Below are 24,099 nucleotides of genomic sequence, written 5' to 3'. Positions count from 1 at the left end.
GGCTGGAGTGCAGTGGTGTGATTTCAGCTCACTGCAACCTCCGCCTCCTGGGTTCAAGCGATTGTCCTGCCTCAGCCTCCCAAGTAGCTGGGACTACAGGCTTGTGCCACCACACCCAGCTAATTTTTGTATTTTTAGTAGAGATGAGGTTTCACCATGCTGGCCAGGATGGTCTCGATCTCTTGAGCTCATGATCCACCCGCCTCAGCCTCCCAAAGTGCTGGGATTACAGGCATGAGCCACCATGCCCCGCCGAGTGTTTCTTTCTTTATGAAGGCTCCCATGCCAAGTGAAACTTGTATTAAATAAGTCTGTATGCTTTCCTCCTGTTGATCTGTCTTATGTCCATTTAATTCTCAGGCCCAGCTGAAAAACTCTTAAAGGATAGAGGTAAAACTCTGCCTCCTCTGGAATGAGAATGGTATTTTCAACAGAGAACAGTAGGAACTGAATTCAATGCTGATTTTATTTCAACTAAATAAAGCAATGCACAAGTCACCTGGGCAGTAAGCTTAACTCCAGGAGCAAAAGCCAAGAAACAAGGATTCTTTTTTTCTTTAAATTATCCATCACTACACATGGCTGTCTTCCATACCTGCTCTCAGAAAATGTGTGTTAACAAATCTCATGTAAAGAAACACAGGAAAAGGGAAAAAGGGGAAATGCAATTTATCTAGTCTGCCAGTGAAGGTGGTCTCTCCATCTTCTTTACTGTACACTGCTCCATCAGCAGGGTCCATTTCGAATGATTTTAATATTATGACCACCTTCCCTGCAAATTGAACAATCACAGAAATACATTTATTACCTACCATACTGAAACTGTCTCATTATTTGTGTTAAAAAGACCCATGTAGATAGATATATATTAGATTCCTTCCACAGCTACACTTATTTAATCATTTTTTAAGCTAAATCTAGGAAACAAAGAGGGTGAAAGTCCCCACTCTGCCATTTTTTCCCCTAACGCTAGGGCACAGGACACTAACCCCAAAGAATCACTCAGAGAGCTGGGCATGGTGGCTCATGCCTGTAATCCTAGCACTTTGGGAGGCCAAGGTGGGTGGATTACTGGAGGTCAGGGGTTCGAGACCAGCCTGGCCAACATGGTGAATCCCCACCTCTACTAAAAATACAAAACTTAGGCTGGGAGCAGTGGCTCACGCCTGTAATCCCAGCACTTTGGGAGGCCGAAGTGGGTGGATCACCTGATCACCTGAGGTCAGGGGTTTGAGACCAGCCTGACCAATATGGTAAAACCCCATCTCTAACAAAAGTACAAAAATTAGCCAGGTATGGTGGCACATGCCTGTAATCCCAGCTACTTGGAAGGCTGAGTCAGGAGAATCGCTTGAACCTGGGAGGCAGAGGTTGCAGTGAGTCGGGCGACAAGTGAGACTCAGTCTCAAAAAAAAAAAAAGAATCAGAGAAGACTGACTAAGGTCAAATAATGAATCCCTGCTACATACAAAGCTGCATACCTGAAGGAGCAGTGACAGTCACCTGGTCAGGTGTGCTACATGAAGCACATCAAGTATCATACACTCATTACTTAGCATTCTACTAAGCAGAGTCAGTAAGTCCCACTTCCCGACTACTAATACAGGGTGTGCAGACCACCTACACATGCCCTTTGAATTAAAAATAAAATTTAATACTCCACAGAGTTTAACTATTAAATAGACTCTTAATTTTAGGAAATTTCACATTTGTGGGCAATAACATAATTTGATTACCTGGCCTATAGTTGACTAATCACACATCTCATTGTTTAACTTGACCTGAAAAATGCACTGAGGATTTTGCATCTCTTTAAGCATGACCCTGAAAACTGAGAACTACCATACCACCTTTGATTCTTACATCCAAGAAAATTGTCACTACCTCCTAAGTAATCAAAATTCAACAAAAGAAATGAAGAGGTCAGGTGCGGTGGCTCACGCCTGTAATCCCAGCACTTTGGGAGGCCAAGGCGGGTGGATCACTTGAGGTCAGGAGTTCGAAACCAGCCTGGCCAACATGGTGAAACCCTGTCTCTACTAAAATTAAAAATTAGCCAGGCGTGGTGGCAGGTGCCTGTAATCCCAGCTACTCCAGAGGCTGAGGCACAAGAATTGCTTCAACCCAGGAGGCAGAGGTTGCAGTGAACCAAGATTGCACCACCGCACTCCAGCCTGGGTGACAGAGTGAGACTCTGTCAAAAAAAAAAAAAAAAAAAGAAGAAGAAAAAAAAAGAAATGAAGAAAACTTGGCTAGTCTACAGCTGTAAAATCATGTTACCTGATTTTCATGCACAGAGTACATTCATTGGCATAAGTGGACATGTCACTGCCACACACAGGGTTAAAGTGTCTGGGACATCCTGGTAATCTATACTGAGAGCAGTTTGGCTGGAAAAAAGAAAGAGAGAAATTCGAGAATGACTTGAGACACACTCATATAAAATAGTTCAGAGGAGAAAATGTCCCAGATCTCCCTAGATTTCCTAGACTCATTTAATAAAAATATTTTTATTTTCCAGAAAAATTTTTTCTTTTCTTTTTTTTTTTTTTTTGAGACAGAGTCTCGCCCTGCAACCTCCACCTCCTGGGCTCAAGCGATTCTCCTGCCTCAGCCTCCCAAGTAGCTGGGATTACAGGCGCGCGCCTCCATGCCGCTAATTTTTGTATTTTTAGTAGAGACAGGGTTTCACCATGTTGACCAACCTGGTCTCGAACTTCTGACGTCATGATCCACCCGCCTTGGCCTCCCAAAGTGCTAGGATTACAGGCGTGAGCCACTGCGCCTGGCAAAAAAATATTTTCTAATGCAAAAATCAGATACAATGTTGGTGTGACGGTTCAATACATATTATGTTAAAAAAGGACTTTGGCCGGGAGCAGTGGCTCACGCCTGTAATCCCAACACTTTGGGAGGCCAAGGTGGGCAGATCACCCGAGACTGGGAGTTCGAGACCAGTCTGACCAACATGGAGAAACCCTGTCTCTACTAAAAAATAAAAAATTAGCCGGGCATGGTGGCGCATGCCTGTAATCCCAGCTACTCGGGAGACTGAGGCAGAAGAATCGAATGAACCTGGGAGGCGGAGGATGCGGTGAGCCGAGATCACGCCATTGCACTCCAACCCTCCAACCTGGGCAACGAGAACGAAACTCCATCTCAAAAAAAAAAAAAAAAAAAAAAAGGACCTCAGAGGCTTCAATCTGGCTGATTTTTAAATGCAAGTCTAAGACATGCCACCACACCTACTTTTTTATTGTCTAGCTTCATAATTTGCACTTCACTAAAATCTCCATGTGGATGTTTATTAAATTCCACCTTAATCCCTTGCCTTAATGCCAAGACAAAATCAGGAATCTAATCTTTCAATCTGAACTTTTAAGGCACTGACATTTAACCAAAAACATTAAAGAAAGCAGGAAATTGAGAATTGAAGCAAATTTGTGCCAAAGGAAAAATGTTCAAAACAGGTTCATCATCTATGGAGACTCCAAATTTCACCGCACAAGATACTAACTACAGGAAGAGAGTTCAATCTGGGCAGACATTGCCCCAAAACTTCCTCTCCGCTCTCTGGAAGAGGGCCACTGCACATTTATTATTCCTTAATGTCATTTTAATTCTCATAGAAGAGCAGAGCGTGGTGGCTCATGCCTGTAATCCCAGCACTTTGGGAGGCTGAGGCAGGTGGATCACCTGAGGTCAGGAGTTCAAGACCAGCCTGGGTCAACATGGTGAAACCCCGTCTCTAGCAAAAATACAAAAATTAGCTGGGGGTGGTGGCGCATGCTTGTAATCCCAGCTACTTGAGAGGCTGAGACAGGAGAATCGTTTGAACCTGGGAGGCAGAGGTTGCAGTGAGCCGAGATTGCACCACTGCACTCCCGCCTAGACAACAAGAGCGAAACTGTCTCAAAAAAATTACAAATTAAAATAAAAATAATTCTTACAGAAGGATATGATAAAATTTTAAGCAATTCTCTGACCTTTATACTCTAGAGCAGGGGTTTCCAACCATCAGATCACAAACTGGTACTAGTCCATGGCCTGTTAGGAACTGGGCCTCCTGTTAGGAGGAGGGAAGTGGCTGGCCAGTGAGCGTTATCAACTGAGCTCCGCCTCCTGTCAGGTCAGCGATGGCATTAGATTCTCATAGGAGCACGAACCCTATTGTGACATGGGCACGTGAGGAATCTAGGTTGTGCATTCCTTATGAGACTGTTTTTTTTTTTGAGACAGAGTTTTGCTCTTGTTGCCCAAGCTGGAGTGCAATGGTGCCATTTCGGCTCACTGCAACTTCTGCCTCCCAGGTTCAAGCAATTCTCCTGTCTCAGCCTTCCTGGTAGCTGGTATTACAGGCGCATGCCACCATGCCCAGCTAAATTTTTGTATTTTTAGTAGAAACAGGGTTTCACCATGTTAGCCAGGCTGGTCTCAAACTTCTGACCTCAGGTGATCTGCCCGCCTCAGCCTCCCAAAGTGCTGGGATTACAGGCATGAGCCACTGCACCTGGCCCTTTTTTTTTTTTTTTTTTTTTTTGAGACGAAGTCTCACTCTGTCGCCCAGGCTGGAGTGCAGTGGCGCGATCTTGGCTCACTGCAACTTCTGCCTCCCAAGTTCAGGCGATTCTCCTGCCTCAGCCTCCCATATGGGTAGGATTAAAGGCACCCACCACCACGCCCGGCTAATTTTTGTATTTTTAGTAGAGACTGGCTTTCACCATGTTGGCCAGGATGGTCTCAAACTCCTGACCTTGTGATCCGCCAGCCTCAGCCTCTCAAAGTGCTGGGATTACAGGCATGAGCCGCCGCACCCTGCCGAGACTCCTAACTAACGCCTGATGGTCTGAGTTTCATCCCAAACCATCTCTGCCCACCCCACCCCATTCCTCAGTCCATGGAAAAATTGTCTTCTACAAACTGGTCCCTGGTCCCAAAAAGGCTGGGGACCGCTGCTCTAAAGCTTTTTTCCTGAAAGGTTCTTATACCGTTTACTGGTATAATCACTCATTTACAGATGTTACGGGAGACACAAAGACAAAGAAAAGTTGGATCCTGCCTATAAGAAGCTTAGGGTCGAATAAGGCAATTGAGAAATACACATGCTGGTCTTGAAGAAAGGGTAAAATTTAATATAGAAGGCTGGGAGAATGTCTACCGCAAGGAAATAAAATTGATCAAGCAAAGGCACAGTGGCAAGAGAAGTGGTTGGCATTGGAGTTAACAGTTTAAAGGAACCTCCAAAACTCTTTTATGATTTTTTTAAAAAAAAAGACGTGGCCGGGCGCGGTGGCTCATGCCTGTAATCCCAGCACTTTGGGAGGCCGAGGCAGGTGGATCACGAGGTCAGGAAATCGAGACCATCCTGGCTAACACAATGAAACCTCGTCTCTACTAAAAATACAAAAAATTAGCCAGACATGGTGGCGGGCGCCTGTAGTCCCAGCTACTCGGGAGGCTGAGGCAGGAGAATGGCGTGAACCCAGGAGGCACAGCTGGCAGTGAGCCGAGATCATGCCACTGCATTCTAGCCTGGGTGACAGAGCAAGACTCCGTCTCAAAAAAAAAAAAAACAAACAAACAAAGGCTGAGGCAGGAGAATCACACAGGAGGCAGAGGTTGCAGTGAGCCAAGATCACTCCATTGCACTCCAGCCTAGGGGACAAGGGTGAAACTCTGTCTCAAAAAAACAAACAAACAAACAAACAAAAAACACAGCACTCAATGAACCAGGAACATAAGAGAACTTCCTCAACCTTATAAAAGGCATCCATAGAAAAAACAAAAACAAAAATAAAATAAAATAAAAGGCATCCATGAATAACCTAAGCAAACATTCTACTTAATGGTAAAGGACTCAATGCTTTTCCCTAAAATCAGAAAAAAACACAAGAATGTCCACTTTCACCTCTTCTATTCAACACTATACCGAAGTTTCTTGCCAGGACAATTACCCAAGAAAAATAAATAAAATGCACCTAGATTGGAAAGGAAGAAATAAAACTATCTCTATTCAAAGATGACAGAGGGGCTCATGCCTGTAATCCCAACACTTTTGGAGGCCAAGGCGGGCAGATCACTTGAGGCCAGGAGTTCGAGATCAGCCTGGCCAACATGGTGAAACCCTGCCTCTACTAAAAATGCAAAAATTAGCCAGGCATGGTGGCAGGCACCTGTAATCCCAGCTACTTGAGAAGCTGAGGCAGGAGAATCGCTTGAACCTGGGAAGCGGAGGTTGTAGTGAGCTGAGATTCTACCACTGCCCTCCAACCTGGCGGAAGAGTAAGACTGTGTCTCAAAAAACAAACAACAAAGATGACACAATCTTGTTATATAGAAATTCCTAAGAAATTCACACACACACACACACACACACACACACACACACCTATTATTACTAATAAACAAGGCCAGGTATGGTGGCTCATTCCTGTAATTCCAGTACTTTGGGAGGCTGAGGTAGGAGGATGACTGGAGGCCAGGAGTTCAAGACCTGCCTGGGCAACATAGCAAGACCCCATCTCTACAAACAATTAAAAATTAGCCATGTGTGGTGACCTGTGTGTGTAGTCCTAGCTTCTCAGGAGGATGAGGCAGAAGGATCACTGGAGCCCAGGAGTTCAAGGTTATATTAAGTTATGATCATGCTATTGCACTCTAGCATGAGCCACAGAACAAGACTCAGTCTTGGAAAAAAGAAAAAGGACTTGGAAAAAAGAAAAAGGACTAATAAACAAGTTCAACAAGGTTGAAAGATACAAGATCAATATATAAAACTCAAGTTTATTTCTATACACTAACAATGAAAAATCTGAAAATAAAACTAAGAAAACAATTCCACTTACAATAGCATCAAAAAGAATAAAACACCTCTAGGGCCAGGCGTGGTGGCTCACACCCTTAATCCCAGCACTTTGGGAGTGCTGGGATCAGCCTGGCCAACATGGTGAAACCTTGTCTCTACTAAAAAAATATAGGCCGGGCACAGTGGCTCACACCTGTAATCCCAGAACTTTGGGAGGCCGAGGTGGGCGGATCACTTGAGGTCAGGAATTCAAGACCAACCTGGCCAACCTGGTGAAACCCCGTCTCTACTAAAAATAGAAAAATTAGCTGGGCGTGGTGGTGGGTGCCTGTGATCCCAACTACTCGGGAGGCTGAGGCAGGAGAATTGCTTGAACCCGGGAGGTGGGGGTTGCAGTGAGCCGAGATCACACCATTATACTCCAGCCTGGGTGACAGAGTAAGACTCCATCTCAAAATAAATAAATAAAATATATATTTTATATCTATATATCTATATATAGATATATATACATATATACATGAAAAAAAATTAGCTGGGCATGGTGGCGGGAGCCTGTAATCCAGCTACTTGGGAGGCTGAGTCAGGAGAATCACTTGAACCTGTGAGGCGGAGGCTGCAGTGAGTCGAGATGGCTCCACTTCACTCCAGCCTGGATAACACTGTCTCAAAAAAAAAAAAAAAAAAGAATAAAACATCTAGAAAGACCAGGTGCGGTGGCTTACGCCTATAATCCCAGCACTTGGGGAGGCTGAGCCAGGCAGATCACGAGGTCAGGAGTTTGAGACCAGCCTGATCAACATGGTAAAACCCCATCTCTACTAAAAATACAAAAAGTAGCTGGGCGTGGTGGCACACACTTGTAATCCCAGCTACTCAGGAGGCTTAGGCAGGAGAATTGCTTGAACCCAGGAGGCAGAGGTTGCAGTGAGCCGAGATCATGCCATTGCACTCCAGCCTGAGCGATAGAGCGAGACTCCATCTCAAAAAACAAAAACAAAAACATTAGGAATAAATATTTACAAAGTGTTAAGACATGTATACTGAAAACTACAAAGCATTGTTGAAAGAAATTAAAGGCCTAAATACATAGAAAGACATCCCATGTTCATGGATCATAAGACTTAACACTTTTAAGATGGCAATACTCTCCAAATAGATATACAGGTTCAATGGAATCCCCAACAAAATCTTAGCTATCTTTTTTTGCAGCAGAAACTGACAAATTGATCTTAAAATTCAGATGGAAATATAAGGGACTCCAAATAGCCAAAACAGTCTTGACTAAGAAAAAAAAGGTTGGAGGATTCACATTTCCTCATTTTGAAACTTATTATACAACTACAGTAATCAGGCCGGGTGCGGTGGTTCACCCTTGTAATCCCAGCACTTTGGGAGGCCGAGGTAGGCAGATGACCTGAGGTCAGGAGTTTGAGACCAGCCTAGCCAACACGGTGAAACCCTGCCTCTACTAAAGATATAGAAATTAGCCGAGCATGGCAGTGCACGCCTGTAATCCCAGCTACTTGGGAGGCTGAGGCAGGAGAATCGCTTGAACTCAGCAGATGGAGGTTGCAGTGAGCCGAAATCGTGCCACTGCACTCCACCCTGGCAACAAGAGTGAAACTCCATCTCAAAAAAAAAAAAAAAAAAAAAGTGTGGCACTAAGGATAGAGGAGGATAAACTATGAGAAGGCACCAGAAGGTACAGGTAGAAAAGTAGGCTGTGTCGATGAGGTTAGACTTTCTCTGTGGGCAATGAGAAGTCCTTGAAGATTCTGCACAGAGACATGCTACATTCACTTGAGGTTTTAGAGACTAATTGAAGCAGCAGTGTGTAGCAGGAACTGGAAAGTGAAGATACCAAAAGGATGGGAAAAACCCATTGAAAAGCCACTATGCTAATCTAGGTAAGAGATAATGGGGGCCCTAAATTAGAGCAGTGGCAATGGAAATAAGGAAGAAAAACCAAAGATCGATCTCTCTGTCTCTCTCCCTTTTTTCTTAAGACTGGTCAAGTGAAGCAGTGGAATGGAAAAGGAACAGAGAAATCTGTGGTTGTGATCAATTAGTTGTAAACACCACTGCACAAAAACCAGCCAAACCAAAGATCTCTTGTGTGAGTCATCCTTTTAACAATCTTGTCAAAAGACAGCAGGTCCAAGCCGGGAGCGGTGGCTCATGCCTGCAATCCCAGCACTTTGGAAGGCCAAGGTGGGTGGATCCTGTGAGGTCAGGAGTTCGAGACCAGCCTGGCCAACATGGTGAAACACTGTCTCTACTAAAAATACAAAAAAATTAGCTGGGCGTGGTGGCACATACCTGTAGTCTCAGCTACTCGGGAGGCTGAGGCAGAAGAATCACTTGAACCCGGGAGGCAGAGGTTGCAGTGAGCAGAGATCTCGCCACTGCACTCCAGCCTGGATGACAAAGCAAGACTCCGTCTCCAAAAAAAAAAAAAGCAGGTCCTGCAGCACTTGCCTTGCCTCCTGAGCGTGAGTGCCTTCTTAAATTCTACATGTAGGAACTCACTCACTTTACCCTAATCCCAGCCTTGAAACGAAGGTACCATAACTCCCATTTTCTAAAAGAAAATCAAACCCAAGCAAACTGAATCACTGACTAAAAGTGTTATTGGGCATCCGTGAGATGCTGAAGACTGAGCAACAAATAGCAAATAAGACATTATACCTGACAACATGCATACAGTTTCCTGGAGGACATAGGCAAACAGGCAATTACAACCTAATGCTGTGACAGGGTAGAGAAAAGCACTGGATCTGGAGTCAGACTGCCTGGATGAGAAGCATAGCTCCACCACTTCCATGTGACCTTGGCCAAGGGGATAATAATGAAATAATGATCCCTACCTCACAGTACTGTGAAAGATGAAATTAGTTATTATATATGAAGCATTTAGAACACTGGTGTGGCACGTAGGTATCTAAGTATTTATTATTATGATGGTGATGATGATGCAGTATAGGTAAGCACAGAGAAAGTGTGTGTGTATATATATCTACATCTCTAGAGGAAGGGAATCGCGTGGGAAGGCTTCCTGGAAGAAGTCTACTCTGAGCTGAATGCTCAAAGTTAACCTGCTGAAGTCAATATCCTCATATGTCAAATAATGTCTATCTTACAACATCATTGTGAGAATTGAGAGACCAAATATACAGACAATGACTAGTCCTTATATAAAACAGAACTCTGACCCACAACCTGCAGCATCCTGTCCAGGAACCCAAACCATTATTTAGAATAACCAGGCCAGGAGGCCAGCAGGCTATAAGCCAGACTTGAAGGAAATCAGACTGCTATCTCTAGTGACAGTCCAGGAAGCAAAACAATAACCCCTTTAACAATCAGCCCAAAATGGCTAGGACTTTCTTTTCTTTTCTTTTTTTTTTTTTTTGAGATGAAGTCTCACTCTGTTGTCCGGGCTGGAGTGTAGTGGCATGAACTCAGCTCACTGCAACCTTTGCCTCCCAGGTTCAAGCGATTCTCCTGCCTCAGCCTCCCCAGTAGCTGGGATTACAGGCACGTGCCATGATGCCTGGCTAATTTTTTGTATTTTTAGTACAGACGGGGTTTCACCATGTTAGCCAGCATGGTCTTGATTTCCTGACCTCGTGATCTGCCCACCTCGGCCTCCCAAAGCACTGGGATTACAGGCGTGAGTCACTGCGCCCAGCCGCAAAATGGTTAGGATTTGATTACTAACTGACAGCTTCCGTAATTTCTGTCCTTGATTCCAACTTAGGACAACCAGAGAAAACCAAATACACACCCCTAACCCATACCATAGAATGTTGTGCTTCTAGTTAGCTCACCTACAGCTTCCCTGTGCCAACAGCCTCCAATCAGGCCATACCTGAAGCCATTCCTTTTTTCCACTATAGTTTTCCCACTCCTCTCTTTGACTCGAGTCCCTACTCAAATGCAAGTGACAGTGGCTGACTCTCTTGCTATAACAAGCCCTGAAAAACAGCCTTTGCTTGTTCTCATTTGGTTGGTCTCCATTTACATCCTCAGAATTTAATTTGATAAAGTACATAAAATATCTAGTACAAGGCATAACTTTTTCTAAGGACCTTTTGAATCTTTAAAGGAAATATTAACACAAAGACTGAGCTGTTTTCAACTAAAACTTACACTTTTATCTGAATCAAAAGGCCTGCCTGACAACCTGGTTTTAAGCGCAGTCCTCAATGGTTTCAAAAGTGGCAGGTCAGACCTGAAAGCCAGCCTCCCTCCCAAACGGTTTTGGGCTTCACTGTATTAGTAGAAACAGTAGAAGTGGTTTCCTACTTACCGTTCTATATTTTGAAAACCGACCAACTTGAGGGATCAGAGAGGCTGTAAGAAGAAAGCATAGACATTTTACAGTATAGGATCAAGGTAAGGTATTGTTCATGAAGTTTTTTTTTTTTTTAATGAAGTCTTGCTATGTTGCCCAGGCTGGTCTTGACCTCCCGGGCTTAAGCGATCTTCCTGCCTAGGCCTCCCAAAGTGCTGGAATTTGAGGCATTAGCCACCACATCCAGCTTCATAAGGATGTTTTAAAATCCAGTTTGGGATTTATCCAGGCCACATCTTCTATTTTCCCCTCTAATGCCTACCTTCTTTAAACTGTCCCCATCCCACTTCCCCCAGAAAGGATATTCAGTTTTTTATGGCACCTCTCCCCAAAAGCACATAGAAATAACATTTGGTTCTGTTCCCATTAGGGTTGGTTGAGAAAGGACTTCGAAGCTATGGAATAAAAGTCGCGCTAGCGCACTGCAGCTTCAATTCCTGGTCTCAAGAGAGCCTCCCGCCTCAACCTCCAGAGTAACTGGGACTACCGGCCCAAGCCACTACACCTGGCCAAGGAAGTAACCCTTAATTAATAGTTCATGATGTTATTTTCCTTTGCAACTCGGGGTAACAAATACAAAATTTAATACAAGATGTGAGCATTTTAACTCCATTTTAAGAGAGGTGTCCAGTGTGGTTGGACTAAAGCCCCTTTCTCGTAAGCATCCACAATTCCTCATTCCTGCACATCTCCTCCCTTGGGACCATACATAAAAACTCAACTCCTCATCTTGGGCACCTGAAAATCTACTTTAACAGAGAAAGCGCTCTAGATGGCAGGTGTCCTTAGAGCTGGGAGCGAAGCCCAAGCAAGAACTAAAGAGGGTGGCTGACTCCACAAAGCCACCCCCACAACCCCCAGTTCGCGTTCCTCCACCTGGCAGGTCCTCTGGGGAACCGCCAGTAACGGGCGCGCGGGTACCGTCGCCGAGGCCGCCCGGAGCCGGGCAGGGTCCGCCGCCGACCTGACTCCCAATCCCGCTTTTATCCGGAGGTCCCCGCTCGCCAGGACCGCTCCGAGCGCTACCTGCGAAGGTAACTGCCAGGAGCAGCAGCGCCAAGCGCAGCACCGCCAGCGCCATCCTCCTCCCGCGCCGGCTGTCTAGCCCCTGCGGTCTGTTACCTGCGCCACTCGCAGGGAGCGCTCGTGCGACGGGGCGCGGAGAGGGCGGGGGAAGGGGCGGGGCGAGAGTGGGAGGAAAAGCAGCGGTAGGTGGCGAGGGAAGAGGGGCGGCGGGAAGAGGAGCCGTGAAGGGTCGGGGGAGAACCGGGAAGGGCTGGGAAGGAGAAGGGTAGAAAGACGGGGGAGGGGGCCATGGGGAAGGAGGGGCGAGGGAGATAGAGGAAGGGGCAGTTGTTCCCCAACACCTTCCCCTCCCCCCGAGGAGACGAAGGGGAAGACCTCTCCCTCCGACATACAAGAACCTGTGAGAGTCCTAGGGGGACCCTTGTGGAGCTCTTGGGAGCTCTGTCAATCAACACCTATTTCTTAAGCATGTACTAAGTCCCAGATAGTGTTTCGTTGCTGAAGACACAGCCCTGACCTCGACAAAGGAGGTCCTTGCTCTCAGGAAGCGTTCTGCCTTTCCCTCTTTTAATATATTTTTTAACTATTTGAGTTGACACATAATGATTGTACATATTTATGGGGGTACATAGTGATATTTGGGTACATACAATGTGTAGTGATCAAAATAGGATAATTAGCATATTCATCACCTCAAACATTTATCATTACTTTGTGTTGAGAACATTCAAAATCCTCTCATCTAGCCACTTGAAAATAATAAATTATTATTATTATTATTTAAATTTCAGACAGGGTCTCGCTCTTTTACCCAGGCTGGAGTGCAGTGGCACGATCTCAGCTCACTGCAACCTCCACCTCCCAGGTTCCAGTGATCCTCCCACCTCAGCCTCCCTCCCAAGTAGCTGGGACCACAGATATATGCCACCATGCCAAGCTAATTTTTGCATTTTTTGTAGAGAGGGGTTCTCACCATGTTGCCCAGGCTACTCTCAAACTCCTGGGCTCAAGCAATCCGCCCACCTTGGCCTCCCAAAGTGCTGGGATTACAGGCTTGAGCCACCGTGCTCGACCTTTATAATATATTATTGTTAATTGTCGGCACCCTACAATGCTATGAAACACTAGCACTTATCCTTTCTACCTAGCTGTAATTTTGTATACTTTAACCAACCTCTCCCTATCCCCCTATCCTTCCCAGCCTCTAGTAACTACTGTTCTACTCATTACTTCTGTGAGAAATAATTTTTGCCAAAGAGTCTGAGCAAGTTAGTGCATTAAGGCCAGGCGTGGTGGCTCACGCCTCTAATCCCAGCACTTTGGGAGGCTGAGCCTGGTGGATCACTTGAGCTCAAGAGTTTGAGAGGAGCCTGGGCAACAGGGCAAAACCCCGTCTCTAAAAAAAGTACAAAAATTAGCCAGGTGTGGCCATTGAGCTGAGATTGAGCTACTGCGCTCCAGCCTCAGTGGCAAAATGAGACCATGTCAAAAAAATTTGGCCAGGCACGGTGGTTCATGCCCGTAATCCCAGCACTTTGCGAGGCTGAGGCAAGTAGATCACTTGAGGCCAGGAGTTTGAGACCAGCCTGGCCAACATGGCAAGACCCCATCTCTACTAAAAATACAAAAATTAGTTGTGCATGGTGGTGCGCACCTGTAGTCCCAGCTACTTGGGAGGCTGAGGCATGAGAATTGCTTAAACCCAAGAGGCAGAGGTTGCAGTGAGCCGAGATGGTGCCACTGCACTCCAGCCTGGGCGACAGAGTAAGACTCTGTCAAAAAAAAAAAAAAAAGTGCATTAGCAGATCCACTTTTTTTTTTTTTTCTGCTTCTTATGCCTGTGTGTCAAATGATTCTGTGACATGTTGCCTTATCAGTAAGGGTCCAGTCTGGAAAACACAAGGTTTACTAGGTATTTCACCAGAGATAATTTAGTATAAGGAATTGGCTAATCCAGTAGGGATAACTGAAAAAAGCAGAAAGGGAAAACGAGGTAACACAGAGATAAAGCCTTTAGGAAGTAGGCATCATGCCTCGATCTAGGGGAACAAACGGATTAGGTTGGGATTCTCAGAACTAGAAATTTGGAGGAGAGGTCCTGGAAAGCTGGGACTCAGACCCATGGGAAGGGGGTGTTGCTTGGCTATGCAGGTGGCTCTAAGAGTGTGTGGAAAAGCTGAAGACGAGCCAGGTGCAGTGGCTCACACCTGTAATCCCAGCACTTTGGGAGGTTGAGGTGGGTGGGTCACTTGAGGTCGGGAGTTCGAGACCAGCCTGGCTAACATGGTGAAACCTTGTCTCTACTAAAAAATACAAAACTTAGCTGGACATGGTGCCATACTCCTGTAATCCCAGGTTCATGAGAATCTCTTGAACCTAGGAGGTGGAGGTTGTGGTGAGCAAAGCACACCACTGCACTCCAGCCTGGGCAACAGAGTGAAACTCTGTCTCAAAAAAAAAAAAGAAATGCTGGAGACTGGAGCCAGCTGATTCTATCAGAGTGATGAAGAGTCATTGCTGTGGCACTGCTGAAAGAAACAGCCAGCAGGCAGGAGCCAGTCCCTTCTCCCTCCTCCTGCCTTCCGGTGTCCCCCTGACAGACCCTATGGGCATAACCTTCTGGAAGCCAGCTGGAAAAGCAGAAATGAGGTCTGCTGAGACCTGACACCACATAGCAGAGTGTAGAAGGGGGTTGTAGAGCTGATGGAGAATCATCTTATGACTGGCATGTTCCCATGCCCACCCTTGACCTTAGCAACCTCAAGGGCTGGAACAAGAAGACACTGTGCAGTTTTTAACTCCACTTGGCACCACACATGGCTGAGTTCTGGCTGGAATCCTGTCTGAGGCCAAGGGGTAAATTTGAAATGAGTGTTAGTACTTCTCTAAGTCACATCACATTCAGTTCTTTGAATAACAGTCATAAAATGGTCATGGGTCATTTTGCTGAAGATTCTTATCAAGGATTGATAAAATATAATTTATATATAAAGCTTTTCTCAACTGTGCTGGATGTCTGTTACCAAATGACATGTGCACTTGCTTACAAACACCTTTGATGCTCTGGGAACACAAATCTGACCCAGACTCAGGGGCAATGCTCAGAGGTGTGTGAGTAGGAATTTCAGCTTCAAAAGAAAAGCCATTTACCCCTCAAGATAGATTTCTTATAAATGTATGTGTGTGGATACAGCTGCCTTTAGGTTATTTTGTTTCAAAGAGTTGACACTGACTGGCAGGGTGGCTCATGCCTGTAATCCCAGCACTTTGGGAGGCAGAGGCGGGCAGATTGTTTGAGCCCAGGAGTTGGAGACCAACCTGGGCAACATGACAAAACCCTGTCTCTAAAAAAATACAAAAACTAGCCTGGTGTGGTGGCGCGCACCTGTAGTCCCAGCTACTCAGGAGGCTGAGGTGGGAGGATCACCTGAGCCTGGGAGGTGGAGGCTGCAGTGAGCCATGATCACACCACTGCATTTCAGCCTGGGTGACAGGAGTGAGAACTTGTCTCAAAAAAAAATGTTGATAATTATACCTTAGAAATATTTTCTATCATGGTGCTTTTCACATGTTGTCTCAGCATTTGTGAGCCAAGAACAAGGGTCAAAAAACATTTTCTGTAAAGGGCCAGATAGTAAATACCATTGACTTCTTGTCACAACTAAACTCTGCCATTGCAGTGCAAAAGGAGACATAGACTATAACTCAATGAATGGGCATAACTGTATTCTTTTTTTTTTGAGAGAAGATCTTGCTGTGTCACCCAGGCTGGAGTACAGTGGCGCAATCTCAGCTCACTGCAGCCTCAACCTCCTGGGCTCAAGTGATCCTCCCACCTCATCCCCACAAGTAGCTGGGAATACAAGCATCCGCCACCACACCCAGCTAATATTTTTGTATTTTTTGTAGAGGTAGGTGATATGGTTTGGCTGTGTCCCCACTTAAATCTCAACTTGAATTCTATCTCCCGGATTTCCCAACTGTTGCGGGAGGGACCCAGGGGGATAATTGAATCATGGGGGCCAGTCTTTCCCATGCCATTCTCATGATAGTGAATAAGTCCAGGAGATCTGATGGGTTTATCAGGAGTTTCCGTTTTTGCTTCCTCCTCATTTTTTCTCTTGCTCCCGCCATGTAAGAAGGGCCTTTCACCTCCCACCATGATTGTGAGGCCTCCCCAGCCATGTGGAACTGTAAGTCCAATTAAACCCTTTTTTCTTCCCAGTCTCATGTATGTCTTTATCAGCAGCATGAAAATGGACTAATACAGTAAATTGGTACTAGGAGAGTGGGGCGTTGCTGAAAAGATACCAAAAATGTGGAAGTGACTTTGGAACTGGGTAACAGGCAGAAGTTGGAACAGTTTGGAGGGCTCAGAAGAAGACAGGAAAATGTGGGAAAGTTTGGAACTTCCTAGAGACTTGTTGAATGGCTTTGCCCAAAATGCTGATAGTGATAAGGAGAATAAGGTCCAGGCTGAGGTGGTCTAAGATGGAGATGAGGAACTTGTTGGGAACTAGAGTAAAGGTGACTCTTGTTATGTTTTAGCAAAGAGACTGGTGGCATTTTGCCCCTGCCCTAGAGATTTGTGGAACTTTGAACCTGAGAAAGATGATTTAGGATATCTGGCTGAAGAAATTTCTAAGCAGCAAAGCATTCAAAGGGTGACTTGGGTACTGTTAAAGGTGTTCAGTTTTATAAGGGAAGCAGAGCATAAAAGTTTGGAAAATTTGCAGCCTGATTATGTGATAGAAAAGAAAAGCCCGGACAGGCACAGTGGCTCACACTTGTAATCCCAGCACTTCAGGAGGCTGAGGTGGGCTGATAACCTGAGGTCAGGAGTTTGAGATCAGCCTGGCCAACATGGTGAAACCCTGTCTCTACTAAAAGTACAAAAATTAGCCAGACGTGGCGGCGGGCACCTGTAATCCCATCTACTCCGGAGGCTAAGGCAGGAGAATCGCTTGAAGCCGGGAGGCAGAGGTTGCGGTGAGCAGAGATGATGGCGCCATTGCACTCCAGCCTGGGCGGCAAGAGTGAAAGAAACTCTGTCTCAAAAAAAAGAAAGAAAGAAAGAAAGAAAAGCTGGGCGTGGTGGCTCATGCCTGTAATCCCAGCACTTTAGGAGGCCGAGGCGGGCCGATCACCTGAGGTCAGGAGTTCGAGACCAGCCTCAACGTGGAGAAACCCTGTCTCTACTAAAAATACAAAATTATCCAGGCATGGTGGTGCATGCCTGTAATCCCAGCTACTTGGGAGGCTGAGGCAGGAGAATTGCTTGAACCTGGGAGGCGGAGGTTGCAGTGAGCCGAGATCACACCATTGTACTCCAGCCTGGGCAACAAGAGGGAAACTCCGTCTCAAAAAAAAAAAGAAAAAAAAAAAGGGCCAGGTGCAGTGGCTCACGCCTGTAATCCCAACACTTTGGGAGGCCAAGATGGGTGGATCACATGAGGTCAGGAGTTTGAGACCAGCCGGACCAAGATGGTGAAACCCTGTCTCTACTAAAAATACAAAATTAGCCAGGTGTGGTGGTGCATGCCTGTAATCCCAGCTTACTCAGGAGGCTGAGGCAGTAGAATCGCTTGAACCCGGGAAGCAGGGGTCGCAGTAAACCGAGATCACTCCATTGCACTCTAGCCTGGGCAAGAAGAGCAAGACTCTGTCTCAAAAAAAAAAAAAAAAAAAAAAGGAAAGAAAGAAAGAAAGAAAAACCCATTTTCTGGGGGGAAATTCAAGCCGGCTGCTGAAATTTGTATGAGTAGCAAGGACCCTAATGTTAATCCCCAAGACCATGGGGAAAATGTCTCCAGGACATGTCAGAGACTTTCACTGCAGCTCCTCTCATTACAGGACTGGAGGCCCAGGAGGAAAAAGTGGTTTTGTGGGTGGGGCCCAGGGTCCCTGTGCTGTGTGCATCCTAGGGACTTGGTGCCCTGTGTCCTAGCTGCTCCAGCCATGGGTGAAAAGGGCCAACATACAGCTCAGGCTGTGGCTTTAGAGGGTGGAAGCCACAAGTCTTGGTAGCTTCCATGTGGTGTTGAGCCTGCAGGTGCACAGAAGTCAGGAATTGAGGCTTGGGAACCTCCACCTAGATTTCAGAAGATGAATGGAAATGCCTGGATGCCCAGGCAAAATTTTGCTGCAGGCCAGGGCCCTCATGGAGAACCTCTGCTAGGGCAGTGTGGAAGGGAAATGTGGGGTGGGAGCCCCCACACAGAGTCCCTACTGGGGCACTGCCCAGTGGAGCTGTGTGAAGAGAGCCACCATCCTCCAGACCCCAGAATCATAGATCCACTGACAGCTTGCACTGTGTGCCTGGGAAAGCTGCAGACGACAACGCCAGCCTGTGAAAGCAGTGGGAGGGAGCCTGTACCCTGCAAAGCCACAGGGGCAGAGCTGCCCAAGACCATAGGAACTCACCTCTTGCATCAGCGTGACCTAGATGTGAGACCTGGAGTCAAAGGAGATCATTTTGGAGCTTTAAAATTTGACTGCCCCACTGGATTTTGGACTTGCCTGGGCCCATAACCCCTTTGTTTTCACCAATTACTCCCATTTGGAATGGCTGATTTATCCAATACCTGTACCCCCATTGTATCTAGGAAGTAACTAGCTTGCTTTTGATTTTACAGGCCCCTAGGCAGAAGGGAATTGTATTATCTCAGATGAGATTCTGGACCGTGGACTTTTGGGTTAATGCTGAAATTAGTTAAGACTTTGGGGGACTGTTGGGAAAGCATGATTGGTTTTGAAATGTAAGAACATGAGATTTAGAGGAGCCAAGGGTGGAATGATATGGTTTGGCTGTGTCCCCACTCAAATCTCAACTTGAATGGTATCTCCCAGGTTTCCCATGTGTTGTGGGAGGGACCCAGGGGAAGGTAATTGAATCATCGAGGCTGGTCTTTCCCATGCTATCTTGTGATCGCAAGTCTCATGAGATCTGATAGGTTTATCAGGGGTTTCCACTTTTGCTTCCTCGTTTTTTCTCTTGCTGCTGCCATGTAAGAAGTGCTTTTCGCCTCCCACCATGATTGTGAGGCCCCCCTAGCCATGTGGAACTGTAAGTCCAATTAAACTTTTCTTCCCAGTCTCGGGTACATCTTTATCAGCACTGTAAAATTGGACTAATACACGGGGTTCTGCCATGTTGCCCAGGCTGGTCTCAAATTCCAGGGCTCAAGTGATCTGCCTGCCTCAGCCTCCCAGAGTGCTAAGATTACAGGCATGAGCCACTGTGCCCAGCTGGCATAGCTGTATTCTAATAAGACTTTACAAAAATAGGCAGCAGGCCGTATTTAGACTGTGGGCCTTAGTTTACTGACCTTAAGCCAAACATACCCAAAAAACGGCCATGCAGACCACTGGCATGTTTGTTAGAGGGTAAAACCAGGTGCAAGCTAAGAGATCTGTTTTGTGGTTAATCCCTGTGGTTTGGTTTTTAGTCATTTTTTAGGTATTCATTGCTGCTTAGGTCACCATAGCTCAAAATGAATAAAAAATTGATAAAGTGTCTAGACAATTTAGGCAAAAGAAAAATTTTTTTTCAGTCTTATTATCTGGTCACTACATTAAAAATCATGTTTTTTATCGTGAATTATCTAGCTAATTCTGCCTATAGAAGTCTGACTTTCAACTTTAGTTTTCTGTCAATTCCTGCTGCTCCCCTTGTCATCATAGGGGCCTACAGAGGAGCTTTCACTGTTTCTCATGCTACAGCCTACTGAGATCTTATTACTAACCCCATCAAAGCATATTATCCAATACCTGTTTAATAATCAATTCTAGGCTTTTGAAATGCAGCCATAGGCATAAAAAAGCAAGCTCTGTTATACTAAAATTAGCTCAAAATGAAACATGGACTTAAAATATGAAACTTTAAAATTTTAGAGAAAAACATAGGAGAAAGCATTTGCTCTGAAGGAAAACAACAACAACAAACAAACAAAAAACAAAAAACCTATACAGAAAATGAGGCTGGGTGCAGTGGCTCATGCCTATAATCCCAGCACTTTGGGAGGCCGAGGTGGGTGGATCACCTGAGGTCGGGAGTTTGAGACCAGCCTGGCCAACATGGTGAAACCCCGTCTCTACTAAAAACACAAAAAATTAGTCGGACGTGGTGACGTATGCCGGTAATCCCAGCTACTCGGTAGGCTGAGGCAGGAGAATCGCTTGAACCCGGGAGGTGGAGGTTGCAGTGAGCCAAGACCACACCATTGCACTCCAGCCTGGGCAACGGAGTGAAACTCTGTCAAAAAAAAAAAAATGGAAGATGAAAAGTAGCAAGCCTCAGTGGCAAGCACCTGTGATGTCAGCTACCTGGGAGGCTGAGGCAGAAGGATCACTTGAGCTCAGAAGTTTGAGGCTGTAGTGTAGGCCGGGTGCAGTGGCTCATGCCTGTAATCCCAGCACTTTGGGAGGCTGAGGTGGGCGGATCACCTGAGGTCAGGAGTTCGAGACCAGCCTGACCAACATGGAGAAACCTCGTCTCTACTGAAAATACAAAATTAGCCGGGCATGGTGGCACATCTCTGTAGTCTCAGCGACTCGGGAGGCTGAGGCAGGAGAATCACTTGAACCTGGGAGACGGAGGTTGCAGTGAGCCGAGATCATGTCATTGCACTCCAGCCTGGGCAACAAGAGTGAAACTCCATCTAAAAAAAAAAAAAATTTGAGGCTGTAGTGCTTAATGATCTCACCTGTGAATAGCCACTGCACTCCAGCCTGGGCAACACAGGGACACTCCATCTCTAAAAACAAACAAACAAAAAGGCAGAAGTCTGAGGCGCAAGAATCACTTGAACCGGTGAGATAGAGATTGCAGTAAGCCGACATAGCGCCACTGCCCTCCAGCCTGGGCAACAGCAAGACACCATCTCAAACAAAAAAAAAAAGAGAGAGAGAGAGAGAGAAAAGAAAGAAATTGTAGACCAGGGAACATATTTTGTCTAGAATATATAAAGAGATCTTAAAACCCAAGAGTAAAAAAATATATATATATGATTAGAAAGTGGGCAAAAAGATATGAATAGACATTTCACTGGAGAGGATATACAGGTGGCAAATGAACATAACATTGTAAGCCATTAGAGCAATGCAAAATAAAAACTGCAATAACACTACACACCTGTCAGAATGACTAAAATAAAAAACAGTGGTAACATCAAATGCTGGCAAGGATGTGGAAAAAGTGGATTACTCATTGTTCATGGAAATGTGAAATAGTACACCTACTCTGGCTGAGCACAGTGGCTCACGCCTGTAATCCCAGCACTTTGGGAGGCTGAGGAGGGTGAATCATTTGAGGTCAGAAGTACAAGACCAGCTTGGTCAACATGGTAAAACCCCATCTCTGCTAAAAATACAAAAATTAGCCGGGCATGATGGTGTGCACCTGTAATCCTAGCTACTCAGGAGGCTGAGATAGGAGAATCACTTGAACCCGGGAGGCGGAAGTTGCTGTAAACTGAGATCGCACCACCGTACTCCAGCCTGGGAGACAGAATGAGACTCCATATCAAAAATATAAATAAATAAATAGGCTGGGCGCGGTGGCTCGTGCCTGTAATCCCAGCACTTTCAGGGGCCGAAGTGGGCAGATCACCTGAGGTCAGGAGTTCGAGACCAGCCTGGCCAACATGGCGAAATCCTGTCTCTACTAAAAATAGAAAAACAAAATTAGACGGGCGTGGTGGCATGCGCCTGTAATCTCAGCTACTCAGGAGGCTGAGGCAGGAGAATCGCTTGAAACCAGGAGGTGGAGGTTCCATTGAGCCGAGATCGAGCCACTGCGCTCCAGCCTGGGCGACAGAGCAAGACTGCATCTCAAAAAATAAATAAAATAAAATAATAAAATAAAATAAAATAGTACGGGTGCTCTGGAATAGAGTTTGGCAGCTTCTTAACAATCTAAGTGGCTGGGCGCAGTGGCCCACGCCTGTAATCCCCATACTTTGAGAGGCTGAGGCGGGTGGATCACCTGAGGTCAGACTTCGAGACCAGCCTGGCCAACATGACAAAACTCCGTCTCTACTAAAAATACAAAAATTAGCTGGTCTTGGTGGCGGGTGCCTGTAATCCCAGCTACTCAGAAGGCTGAGGCAGGGAGAATCCCTTGAACCTGGGAGGCGGAGGTTGTGGTGAGCCGAGATCACGCCACTGCACTCCAGCCTGGGCAACAGAGCGAGATTCTGCCTCAAAAAAAAAAAAAAAATCTAAGCATACAAATACCATATGACTCAGTAATTGCATTCTTGGGCATTTATCCCACAGAAAAGAAAACTTGGGGCCAGGGGTGGGGGCTCATGCCTGTGATCCTAGCACTTTGGGAGACCAAGTCAGGTGGATCACTTGAGGTCAGGAGTTCGAGACTATCCTGACCAACATGGTGAAACCTCATCTCTACTAAAAATACAAAAATTAGCCAGGTGTGGTGGTACATGCCTGCAGTCTCAGCTACTCGGGAAGCTGAGGCAGGATAATCACTTGAACCCAGGAGACAGAGGTTGCAGTGAGCCAACATTGTGCCACAGCACTCCAGCCTGAGTGACAGAGTGAGACTCCATCTCAAAAAAAAAAAAATAAATAAAATAAATCAATCAATTGATCAAAGCAGGCCAGACGCGGTGGCTGTTTCTTATTTTTATTTTTGAGATGGAGTCTCTCTCTGTGACCTAGGCTGGAGTGCAGTTGTGCAATCTCATCTCACTGCAACCTCCGCCTCCTGGGTTCAAGTGATTCTCCTGCCTCAGCCTCCCAAGTAGGTGGGATTACAGGCGTGTGCCACCACGCCAGGCTAATTTTTGTATTTTCAGTAGAGACAGGGTTTTGCCATGTTGGCCAGGCTGGTCTCGAATTACTGACCTCAGGTGATCCACCCGCTTCAGCCTCCCAAAGTGCTGGGATTAGAGGTGTGAGCTACCAAGACCAGCCCTTTTTTTTAAAAAAAAAAAAAAAAAAAAAAAAGGAAAAATTAAGCAAGCCCTGGGTTTTTAAAATTCTGTTCTGTATCTTCACTGGGTTGGTGGTCACAGGAATCTTCAAATGCGGATACAATTGCATAGAATTAAATATACACACAAACACACACAAATGAACATTGGTAAAATTGGTGAAATCTAATTAAAGTTAGTAGACTGTATTGTCAGTTTCCTGTTTTCTACATTATAGTTACGCAAGATGTTACTATGCTATTTTCTAACAACTACGTGCAAGTCTACCATCATCTCAAAATATAAAGCTTAATAAAAGTGAAGCTCTGAAAATTATCTATAGAATCTGAATAGTAAAGGGACATAATTCTTTTTTCTTTTTTTTTTTTTTGAGACAGAGTCTCGCTCTGTCCACAGGCTGGAGTGAAGTGGTGTGATCTTGGCTCACTGCAATCTCTGCCTTTCGGGTTCAAGTTATTCTCCTGCCTCAGCCTCCCAAGTAGCTGGGACTACAGGTGCACACCACCATGCCCAGCTAATTTTTGTATTTTTAGTAGAGATGGGATTTTACCATGTTGGCCAGGATGGTCTCGATCTCTTGACCTCATGATCCACCTGTGTTGGCCTCCCAATGTGCTGGGATTACAGGCGTGAGCCACCGCGCCCGGCCTTCATTTTTTTGGGTTTTGTTGTTGTTGTTGTTGTTTTGAGATGGAGTGTCGCTCTGTTCCCCAGGCTGGAGTGCAGTGGCACAATCTCGGCTCACTGCAACCTCCACTTCCCGGGTTCAAGCAATTCTCATCATGCCTTCGCCTCCCGAATAGGTGAGACTACAGGCCTGTGCCACCACACCTGGCTAATTTTTGTATTTTTAGTAAAGATGAGGTTTCACCATGTTGGCTTGACCTCAAGTGATTCCCCTTCCTTGGCCTCCCAAAGGGCTGGAATTATAGGCATGAGCCACTGTGCCC

At 45.8% G+C, this 24,099-nt stretch overlaps 1 protein-coding gene across 5 annotated transcripts; it reads right to left on the bottom strand.

Moving 5' to 3' along the window:
• Positions 1-448: 448 nt before the first annotated feature.
• On the bottom strand, positions 449-12,477 carry SPINK2 (serine peptidase inhibitor Kazal type 2). Of its 5 annotated transcripts, none has more exons than XM_003806494.3 (4): positions 12,087-12,477; positions 11,121-11,164; positions 2,281-2,390; positions 449-772 (listed from the first exon to the last, which is right to left on the bottom strand). In XM_003806494.3, the coding sequence occupies exons 1-4, from the start codon at positions 12,244-12,246 to the stop codon at positions 727-729; spliced, it is 360 nt and encodes a 119-aa protein (XP_003806542.1). In that variant the 5' UTR covers positions 12,247-12,477; the 3' UTR covers positions 449-726. The 5 variants fall into 5 exon arrangements, with proteins under 5 accessions (XP_003806542.1, XP_003806541.1, XP_034814652.1 ...); XM_003806493.4 differs by having other exon boundaries at positions 12,192-12,324; XM_034958761.2 differs by having other exon boundaries at positions 12,042-12,312.
• Between the last annotated feature and the right edge of the window lie 11,622 nt (positions 12,478-24,099).

The sequence above is a fragment of the Pan paniscus genome, chromosome 3, assembly GCF_029289425.2.
Source record: "Pan paniscus chromosome 3, NHGRI_mPanPan1-v2.0_pri, whole genome shotgun sequence".
Classification (NCBI taxonomy): Eukaryota; Metazoa; Chordata; class Mammalia; order Primates; family Hominidae; genus Pan; species Pan paniscus.
The sequence above is the reverse complement of the archived record's forward strand: the minus strand, read 5'-3'. Positions and strand labels throughout refer to the sequence as shown.